Below are 11,699 nucleotides of genomic sequence, written 5' to 3'. Positions count from 1 at the left end.
ATTCACAACTAAAGAAAATACACAGAAACAGGTTATGTATAATTTATTCTGACTAGAGTATCTTGTCATTAAAATCAAAATGTCAACATTTTAAAATCATATACACGCAAGAACGCATTTAAATGTTAGCACAGCTCCTTAAAAATTTATACATATGTACGTTGTTTTTTTTTTTTGTACTTGTGGACAGACAAAGCAGGAAGTGGTCACTCAGACTGCCAAGAGGTGGGACTTAGGAAAACAAAGACCCAGTCCACCTATTTCTCACAATAACTAACCAGTCTCCACTCCCCAAAAATTAAGACAGCAATGCAGACCCCTCCCCTGTGGAGGAGCTAGGATGGGATGGAAAAAGAAAAAAAGCATATTAACATAAAAATGCCCCATTCTCCACTCCATACAGAAATGAGAGCAATCAAAAGTTGCAAACATAAATACTTGTTTGCACATCATCTCAATCCAATTCTCTCCCCTCAACCAATCGACAGGTTCAGTAGTGTGCAGACGGGGTGGTTGGGGGGGGGGGGGTTGTTGAGGTGTCTGTCCTTTACATACATTTATTAATAGAAACTATGTTACAGAATTTCCCAAGCATGAATTACAAGCAACCCACTAGCACATCAACTGTACAGATCTTGGCAGAGCCAGCAAATAAATTTCTAAATCCCAAGTAGCAAGGTCATCACCAATAGTTAAGAAGCAATATATACAGCTGACCAATCAGGAAATCACTATGGTACAGAAAAAAAAAAGTAAAAAAAACAAAACAGAATTGGATTTTGACAATTTCATCATGTATTAGGAGCAGGGGGCATGCTGCTTGGTGTTTTATACAAGGCAGAGGAACAACTGCCCAAATCCAAATACACAGAGCTCTTCAGTGCAGCTTCACTTGTGTTAAAAGGAGTGTTGACAGTTTGTTTTTACATCTGACTAGTCAACATGTGGGCTCCACACCATGCTGCTGGTTATGGACCATTTGAGATATTTTAGCCACGTCGGCCGCCGCTCACGTTCACGTAAAATGCAATAATTTTTCTAAAAGTGTTGTTTCACTGAATCAGGGCGAGTCCCAACCGCAGCACGAAGAGTAAGTGAAGTAAAACAGATTTAAGATTATAATAAGGCAACAAACAATGACAAAGAAAATGCTGGTAAAGACAGAATCTGTTGTTATGACTTGGGAAGAGTTTCCAGGTGAGGCAAGGAGAATGGGTGCTAAGAAATCGACGTGAATGAATCTATCAAAAACAGGTGTTTTTTTTTTTTGTTTTGTTAAAGTGTCTAAAGAAACCCCGTCCAACGCAGATACAAACACACAGAGCAAGTGGGAAAACACCCAGTATTCCTTCTGGTGTATTTCGCAAAGAGAATGAGCAATCAATGTGGAATTCATGGGCAATTCCTGGTTTTCTAAAACATTTTCCTTACTCTCCAGAGAACGTGAGAGTTGCCACAACTGGCCAAGGAATTCACTTTATGCCAAGAAGCAGAAGTAAAAACCCACAAGTACGGGCGAATTCTGCTGCTGAATAAGCTCACTCGGTTACACATTCTCAAACACACCTGTGGGGATGCATGATACCCTACTTCACTGCCTTTTCTGCCTGATCCTTGAAGAAACTAACCAAGAGTGAGATACTGCACCCACATATCTTGATAAAATGCTGGGTTGGTAAACCATGCAGAAGTTTAGGAATATCATTTAGATCTGATTCGTATAGCACTGATTAGTGGTGGATGAAAGTGAATGCAGTGTTTACATGTCATATATAGCTATAAAACCAAACATAAAAAAGAGTCTCAGTTTATCATTATTGTATGAACATTACATCTATGTAAAGTGTCAGTAACCCATGTAATGTGTGGTGGCGTCTACATTTCTACGACAAGAGGAACTAGACTGGATGGTGCAAGATGAGCAGACAGGAGTGAAAGAATTATGGGGTGGCACACAGTTTAAAGAGCAGTAAGACAGCAACAAAGGGAGAGACAGGCAGAGGAGAAAGAGGAGGAGGGGAGAGATGTAGTCCACACAGCCCAGCTCAGTCTGGCTCAAGTCGATATCCATCCCCCATTCCTTCCCTCCGCAACCCTGATTTCATGCAGCTCCTGGTGCAGTGAGGGTGGATGAACATACGGATGTGGAGGACTGGATGGAGGTGAGGATGGTTGGGGAAGGGTGGGCAGGACAGACGGAGAGAGAGGAAGGGAGGATGAAGGGGGTTTGCTTGGTCATTAGCATCCGCAGCCTTCCCTCTGGGGCTGTGGTTCACTGGTTAGCCGGCCACCCTGGGGGGCTGAGGGCTTGTGCTGGACCCCTGATTCGGCAGCGTTTAGGTCCAGACTGCCATCTTGGATGTTCTGGTAGATCTTTTTAGCAGCTTCCAGGAAGGCATCCTCAACATTTTCACCTCTGAACAAGGAGCACAAACACAAAAGTGAGAAAGGAGGCACATGAGAGTTAAAGGAATGAAAGGTTTGTGTTCTGTAGTCAGTGAAAAGCTGCAGTTGTGTAGACTTACGTTTTTGCACTGGCTTCCAGAAATAACAAACCTGTAGAACAGAAAACAGACACAATGACGAAATCAGTAAAACATTGTTCCAAGCTCACATACCTCAGTCCTTATTCGCTCCTCTCTTTAACCTAATATCTCTGCTCACTTAATCTTTCCTCAAGTCAACTTCTTCTGGTTTGGTCTCAGCAATATAAACACAAAAGGATGTTAGACATCACTTTTGTCTCTTGAAAACAACCACAGGAGACTAAATCTCATTATGTTTCTAAATAGTTGGACATCGAGTTGGAATCCCTGTGATTTTTGCTTTGTTAAACATGAGAAAGGAACAGTCAGTTATGGCAGATGCCTTGGCAGAAAACATTTTGGTGTCTTGTTGTCTTGGATTGCTAACATCCTAAAAAGATGAGAACTGTTTAATAGCATGGCCTGTGTCTGACTCACCATTCTCCTCTGCAAACTGCTTTGCCTCCTCATATGTGACATCCCTCTGTGCCTCCAAATCTGCTTTGTTTCCTATAAGGATGATCACCTGACAATACAGAGACAAGAGGAATAAGAATCAGTCAGGATATTTGCCTCCCAAACCTCCAGGAGTATAGGAAGACTGCTCCTAGAGCAGTTGCTGTTAAGCACGATCGACTGAGACGTGCTGAGAAATCTGAGTTCATCCTGTGAACACACTACTCAGAGCCTCAAGCAACTGTGATACAATTAAACCTGTAATGTACTGGTGTAATATAATGAGCTTCCTCGTTGCTGCAGACAGACTCTTCTCCACAAGAGCTGCTGCATGCTCAACACCAATCACGCCAACACCACTGTTTTATTTCAGAATTTCCTCTGAAAATCTGGTTAAGGCTTAAGGATAAAACATGACTGGTTACACTGTGGGTTAGGTTGAGATTATGGGAAAAGGAAGCAGATTTCACTACCCCCAAAATGTCCTTTTAAGGTTTGGGATGAGCCATGACTGGACCACCACAGTGCCAACACATGGTCACAAAAACTTCCAAAGAAAACAATATTTGCAACAGCATAGTGAAGCGTTTCCTGTAGTCCTATTTATATATAAAAATAAGCAAAAGAAACCAATACAACTGCATAGGCATAGCTTCATATAAATAAACCTGTTGTTTTAACTTCTCAGGAACACAGCAGTATGATTAGAGCTAATCATATTTACCAAGAAATCCAATTTAAGCAATGAGCAGGACTCTGTGACTTTATAAAGCTCAAGGGAGATGGAATGAGAAAAAATGATGCAGTGGAAGTGAAAGAAGTGGTGTTCTTAAAGGAAAGAAAAGGGATGACACAGGGGGAAAGAAGTAATATACTTAGGAAAACAGAAGAAAAAACAAATACTGGTCATTGATGTACTTACAGTATTGGGGTTGGTGAGATTTCTAGCATCAGTCAGCCAGCTGCTGAGGTGGTTGTACGTGCTTCTCCTGCAGAACATCAACAGAGGAAGAGATGTTACCATGACAAGCAAACAATACTGTAAACTCTCAAAGGACGGGTCAGAAAAGAGTTGACAGCTCCCACATCAAAAGGTATAAAATGGTGTAAAAATCATTTCTGGAAACAGAAACATTTGAACATTTTGAAACATTTTAAGTTTATATTTTAAATTTATATTCGGCAGCTCCTACGCGTAATATCAACCCACCAGCTTTCTGTCTGTAACAAAACAATACTTTAAAATGGTAAATGAGTTTAAACAGACTAGTTTAAGTTACTTTTGGTTTTTCAGCAAGATACAACCTTAACCTAGAAACTGGACTGAACAATGAACCAACCACACATTATATTTATCAAATTTCAGATACAGCAAATAATACAAACAAAAAAAAATCTGTACGTTCAGAACAACAACCTATGACACAACAAACATTCGACAGAAGTCGCAATAAGCAACATTAACAGCTACATAAACAATTGATTTAATTTTCAAGTTAAGGGGATTACTGGAGTGGGGTGTAGTTCGGACATTCCACATGTTAGACTGTGTTTATTTGGCAGACCACTGATAGCATCTCAGAGTTTAAGCAAGAAGCTCAGGCACAAGCTGTAAGACAAACTGTTAATGTTTATACAAGAGGGAGTCTGTGGGGGTGGACTACAATTATCAGATGCTTTTGCATTTAACTTCCGCTTCCTCCTGCATTTTGTAATATGCACTAGTTCATACACCAAGAAATCTTTGGTGTAATATGGAGACTATGAACCAACTTTGTGTCAGCCACACTCAAGTTAACACATACTAACAAGCATCCTGTACCTGGTGATGTCGTAGACCATGAGGGCCCCTGCAGCTCCACGGTAGTAGGAGCGGGTAACAGCCCTGAAGCGCTCTTGTCCCGCTGTGTCCCAAATCTGCAACTTGATCTTCTGGCCACTCACTTCGATTATCCTTGTACCAAACTCCACACCAATTGTATGGGGACAGTCTGCCATGACTGGGGGAAATGGGTGAGGCAACTGTTAATTCTGTTAAGTCTAGTAATTTTTGCACATTGTTAATATTCACAGTTTTTCTTTATTGTGTACCTTTATTATGTATTGCTGTGCTATGATTCAATTGTATGCAAGTGTGTTCAAGCTTTTCTTTAATGCCTAGCGTTAAATAATAGCGTAATGTTCATTTTGTGAACATGTGCATAGTCTGTTACATTTACGCCTCGTCTTCATTGTAAGTCAGAAGCGTAAGTCAGGTGCATCAACAATTAATCGTCTTTAAAGTCATTATACAAACAGTTATCTAAATTCAAAGTATCAACACCCAGAAAATGTCTTTCAAACCAACACTGATAATCTTTTCTAAATCTGTATGCAGGATGTGATTACGGACGAGTGAATGAGGACCACAGCATCTGGCTTGTTAATAGTAGCACTGAACAAAATAGAGATGAATGGTAATGGGATGCTGCAGCTGACTCACACACAGAAGAAGAGTATCTCACTGTTGAGCTCACATTCCACTTTTGTGCCACTGACTTCCGCTCGTTTAAAAAGAAATCTAAAGCAATTTAAGCACTCCAGTTGAACCTGGCAGCCTTACATACACTGAGGTACAAGCAAATGAGAAAGAGTCAAAATCAGGGCAGCACTTACATTTCTTTTCTGTGAACTGGTGAAGCAAACATGACTTCCCTACCCCCATGTCCCCTGTGAAGAAAGATAGAAACACAGATCAAGAAATGAAATAACAACAATTCTGTGTTAAAGGCCCTGTGTGAGAGTCAGTGACACTACTTAAAAATGTATTTGGCGTAATAATGAGAGAGAGGTAGACTTTACTGTGATGTGTATGCTGTATATGCTTATAGACATTTTGACACTAAATGGTTTGTTTCATGCCTTGATCTTTTCAGGCAACCATTCTGACTAATTATTAACTGTGCTAGCATTTTGGGAATGCCTATTAGTGTTTTTTTTAGGAACTATTCCCGCACGAACACTAAACATCAGCGAGGCATTAATTATTATTTGTAATTTCTAAAAGCTTTGAAAATATAATGAACAGTGACATTTTAAACAACATGTTAAAAGTGTCACTAATTGAAAACAAAAGTAGATGTTTCTGTCACTGTTAATGAAAAGAAAAGCATAATTAAAAAGTAAAGTCGCAAATCCTTATCTTTCAATGCTGCTTTTATAGTATTTCACACGACTGCTTAAGATCCAAGCTGGGTGTTAGCTTTGAAACAGAGAGTCAGAGAAAAAGGATAAATAGCCCAAAGCTGTGGGTGTGCGTTTACTCATTTGTCTGCCTGTAAATGTATGCATAAGCAAAAGCAGCAATGTATTTACTTAGAGGCTTCACATTCATAAACTTGTCAGCAAATGTTGAAAGATATGTGTCAAAAACAGACAGAAGTACACAAATAGACAGAAAATTACCTTAAACAATTGGAAATGACAAAAAGAGAGACGAGACAATCAAAAATAAACAAACCTGACCACAAACAGAAAATGACCAAACAGCCAAAAAAAGACAAAACTCTGTCCGTGTCAATGAGGGTTGTTTTGTTTGCCTTTTATTCTGCTGGGAGTCTTATATAGGACCCCTCAGCAAATGTGCTGGTTTGCTTCATAAGTGTAGACTTATACATAACACGGAGCTTCTGCAGTGCAGGTTCTTGGTTTCTCACTTACCAATAATGATGTATTTGAAGATGTAGGAGTAGTTGTATGGTGCAGTGGCCATTGTGGCTCTGAAAGACAAAAAATAGCAGAGGTTCAGGTATGTTAAATTGTCATTAAGATTTGCAAAGACAATTTCCTACTCTTAGATTTTTCTTAGGTAATGCAGAGGCAACTTGTACTTAAAGTGCCCATGTAAGGGTCATGTTCAGTGCAAGTGTGCTACAGAGGGCTAGTTACTGCATTGATGCATGCTAAAGTTAAATACCAACTTGCACAGAAATCTGAATTTACACATCAAAATAAAATTATTGTGTGAACACTGGTTATAAAGTTTAAGTATTTGCCAAATAATATTACATAATTAACAATTAATACACCAATAACAGCTGCAGTAACATGACCATTAGTAAAACCATAAACAATGCATTCAAGTTTGTTAAGATTTCTTAAATCCTTTAATTCTTGTGATGCAAGAAATAAGACTGTCCACAAAACTAAAATGAAACTAAACATTAATCATTTTTCATTTGGTTGGCAACAAGGAGGTGCTATGACTGCACTTCCCACACACTTCATATTTCTGCTTAAGTATATAAATGCAAAAAACATCCTTAGCCAAGTACTTTTATTAGTCTTGTGATCAATAACACAGTGTAGGCTATGAAATGCAAATACACCCTTATCATGCAGACAAATTCCTTCTTCTTCCAGTCCATTTCTTTCAAATTTCACATTTTACTTATAGGAGTGTCACCCATTAAGATATACCTGTATGTGCTGTTTAGTTAATGGTTAACTTAATATATTTAATGGCATAGCATATTAACTACAAACCAACCCTTTACCAGTAAATAAAAATCAATCGGTATCAAATATAAAGAGTCCAATCCAGTAAGGCCCAGTGGTGCTACATCCTCAGTGACATGCTGGCAAAAAGCCATCAGCAGTAATTACAGTTACAACCTAAAGTAGGCATGAACTCAAGTGAGGCATATTTTTTAACATGTAGGCATGAAGACAGCTTCACAGTGTTGCATTTACATGTACATGAGAGCACCTCCAGCATCATCGGATAAGAGCATTGCTCACACTCAACTCATAACCAAGGAGAAGCCTTTAGATTTACCACACAATATCATTGCTACGATTTAAATTTACAAAACATTCACCCAAATACATTGGTTCAAACAGCCAAGGAGAAATCATTTTTGAACTCGCTCAGTAGTTCAAAAATTATCAATTTCATTATCAATTTCGAAACAAAAATGCTATCTCTTGACATTAAGGCTATTTTGTAGTTGTGGTAAATAAAGGGTGCTTTATAATTATGCATTGAGGTGATGTTATACATCATAACTGTAATAAATAATTCAGGCATATGTAACAAGGGCATAACAATTTTGAAGCCTGCTCCTACGTTCTTGGTGAAGATCTGCCCTAAACCAGTGCTCCTCTCTAATCTACAGCTCAGGCAAAACTATGATGCAGTTAAAGCAGTTCCTGGAAACTGAAATCACTGTACCACATCAGAGCACAGTGCTGGCGTTTTGCTCATATTTCTCCTTCTGCTGTTCAGTGACCATGTTTGATTGGCCAGATTAATGCTGACACAACCAGAAGAAACGTGGATAGGCTGAGATAAAAGAAGCTAGAAAGACAAGCAACAGAAACAACATGTAAGCAAAAAGAAACGGAAACAGGGATGAAAATAAGCAAAATGATAAAAGCGATTAAGTTTAAGTAGCATAAGGAAATAAAGTAAGTGGATAAAATATGTGATCACAGACACTAATTTGTTAGATAGGGAACAAAGAGGGACTACAGGCCTACATAGTTGAGGTTAATTTAGGTCAAAGTGTCACGTAAACCTTTGCATTAATAAAAAACAATAAGGAAAAACAATTGTAAAGTGTTAAAGAAATGAGAGCTTCCATGTATCTAAACATATTACCTTAATTCATTACATTACTTAGCAGAGAATCTGAACCAGAGCTACGTGATAAGTAAATCTGATGCCTGAAACATCAGGCATGACCACTAATAATTAAAGTTTTTCCTATCACTTAATGCATTCATCTTCCAATATGAATCAACTTAGTTTGATTGAAGTAGATTGAAGTTGATTAAGCACATGAAATTGTGTGTTCTACAAAATTTGGAAATTAAAGAGACCATAAACAAATCACACATGACTAGCTAGCTAACTAGCCTTTAATACACAGGTAAAACATAAGGGTTTTTTTTCTGGGCTGCCTCCTGTCACACTCTTGTGTGCTATCTTTATACCCAGTGTGATAGGTTACAGTGCTCTGGAAATTAAAACTTCCTCAGACGGCATCCCCAGGCAGTTACAAAATGTGACTCAGTTGTGATACTCAAGCTCTTTTCTGGTCATTATGTAGAAATAAACCCCATGAGTATACATCAAGAAGAAGAGTCAGGACCATGTGACTAGACTGCAGCCTCAGCACTTCTTTGTCACTTCCCAATGAACTGAAATTTTCTCCTGAGAAACACTGTCAAAGACTTTCCTCATCTCAAAAGGCACTTCCCGTGTAGGAAAGGATGCATGACTTGTGTGGATCTCTGATCTATCAGGAAATCATGACACATATATGGGTCCATGATGTGCAGGCCCTTCTTTCAAATCTTGTGACTCTTTTCAGCCCTACAACCATCTGAGAACACCATCACTGACATTTACAGGAAAGACGGAGCACACAATGACAAGTGCATATAAATATATGCTTTGTAACATTTATATGACCAACATAAAACAACAATAGGCAACGTTTATATGTTTCTGATCAAGCCTGCAAACACAAAGTGAAAATTGACCACTGATCACAAGACACAGATCTGTGCAACTTCAACACTTTAAAACATAAAAGGTCTACTTTATAGCCAGCTTCCTTTATTACCTTGCATACATTTGTTGTTAGCATAGCATAGGCTCTTATGTGAAACAATACAGATTAAACTGTATTACCATCACATCCATACAAGAAACCAGAAATAAAATTTGGTCAGTAAACACAAATCCAAACAAACATCCTGCTAACCCATTAATCTGACAGTGTAACGTCACGCCTGCTACCCGACAACGGTGACTAGCTTAGTTAGCAACCGGTAAAACTGATCGTCTGTCTTATTACTTCTCTGCTACTAGGGCACAAAGATCTAGCAACGCGACTAAGCAAAAATTAACTAGAACCTGACATTCACATTGTTTACCTGGCTAGATGATCGTGTGTGTGATAAATATCACGGCCCTAACGTAGCTGTTTTGACAGCTAGCTGTTAGCCAAGTTTGCGTTAGCTACCGATCTGCTTGCTTACATCATTGGACGTGTTTTTACAACAAATCACAACACATGGCAGTGTCGGTTTCCTCTGAAAATACACAGACAGTATATTTAATGTACATAAGATAGAGGGGTAACAAGGCCTTGGCATAATTTCACAAAAGTCATCGTATACCAAACTAACAACAGCTAGCGACAGCTTTAGCATCTTAATTTGCTTGCTAGCTAGCAAACTAGTTAGCTGGCTGGCTGACTGCGAGGGTTTAATTATTCTAGCTACATGACTTATTTATTTTGTGAACTTATATATTGTCATGACTGATCAAATCCAACCTCGCATACACTGGTATTCTATAACAGTTAATGATAATATGTGCTATTCTTGAAAGTGCAGACACAAATCCAGTGTTAGCCATCTGTTAGCTAGCTTCGTCAGCTTCCAACTGGCTGACTCCTAGCAAACACGGGCTAATAGAACAGCTCCAACTGTCTCATACTTAAAATATCAGTGCCTCTACGTTTATTAGATACCACACATGTGTGCGTGCATGTGTTCAAGTGTATCCAATTTTCTCTCCTTACCAGAAATCAAGTCTTTTGAGCCCTGTGTTCTTGAGCTGTTCAGAAGAGGTATGCAGGTTATCCTGGCTCAAGTATGATCTGTCTATCCAAGATGGCTGCCCACGGCACAGGGTTTCCTCCGCTGTGTATAATGGGCTTGAGGGACAAAGAGCATCGTATGCGGCGACCTGCGGTGTGTGCACCAATCGTGTGCAGTGTTTCGGGAAAGGCAGTCGCACCTGGACAGGTGCATGCATACAAATTGTACCGGCATACCGCTTAATAGTGATTATTCATTTTAGACTATGAAATCCATCATCGCTTGAGTAACATGATACAAGATTTGATTGACAGCTGCAAGAAGTGGGATCAAATTAAACTCATTTTCCCTGTAATTACTGATTCTTCAGTCTGAGTATGATCCTAAATATAATCTAAGTGAGCCTAACATAGCAGACCCTGCTATAAGAGTCTCCTTTATTCGGTTTGGTTTATTTTGTGATCAGCTGAATACATTTTCCAGTGGCCAGACAGCTTTCTGTCTCATGAGTTCATGAGTTGTACCTTTGGCAGCTAGCTTTCGGTTTAAGACAGTTTAATTCAATCATGTGCTATTTTGAAATTCATGGCGTGCTTTGAAACAAAAAGTTCAAGAAATTAAGATCAACTTTTGAAAAATATGAAATATTTTAATACATTAATTCACAACATTACATGCTTTCACTGTACAATATTACAATCATACATAAAATAACCACATGCATCTTTCCCAAGTGTAGCCTTGAGATTTGGACAGCATAAACTAAAAAAATAGCTTTCATTTTGGAAAGTAAATAGTCTGACCTTAAAAGACCATACTGCGCACAATATTGATCTTGAGAAAGATAATGAACTCCATAAAAGAGAAAAGGGATGTATGTCTTGTGATATAAGTGGATCTATGACTTTATAAAATGGAAGTCAGTGTTTTTCTGCAGTGCATCAATAAGGTGTCTTTATTGAAAGCTTGTTATGAAGTGGCACGTGACTGTAATCAAGATGACAAAAATGTCCTGTGTCGTCCCATACATGTTCTTCATCCAATATACACCAAACAGCTGCAACATTAAATTAACCTGGTTGGTTTCAATGTTGTGGTGGACAGGGGTCAGCATGGGCACTC

At 38.8% G+C, this 11,699-nt stretch overlaps 1 protein-coding gene across 1 annotated transcript; it reads right to left on the bottom strand.

Annotated features, from left to right (window-relative positions):
- Positions 1–27: 27 nt before the first annotated feature.
- Positions 28–10,675, bottom strand: rab14l (RAB14, member RAS oncogene family, like). Its single transcript, XM_026356190.1, has 8 exons — positions 10,559–10,675; positions 6,681–6,739; positions 5,637–5,690; positions 4,804–4,981; positions 3,904–3,970; positions 2,964–3,051; positions 2,526–2,556; positions 28–2,416 (listed from the first exon to the last, which is right to left on the bottom strand). Exons 2-8 carry the CDS (start codon positions 6,730–6,732, stop codon positions 2,239–2,241), a joined length of 648 nt encoding a protein of 215 aa, XP_026211975.1. The 5' UTR covers positions 6,733–6,739; positions 10,559–10,675; the 3' UTR covers positions 28–2,238.
- Positions 10,676–11,699: the final 1,024 nt, after the last annotated feature.

This window comes from Anabas testudineus, chromosome 12, assembly GCF_900324465.2.
Source record: "Anabas testudineus chromosome 12, fAnaTes1.2, whole genome shotgun sequence".
Taxonomy (NCBI): Eukaryota; Metazoa; Chordata; class Actinopteri; order Anabantiformes; family Anabantidae; genus Anabas; species Anabas testudineus.
Note: the sequence above shows the minus strand (reverse complement) of the source record. Positions and strands in the feature narration are given on the sequence as shown.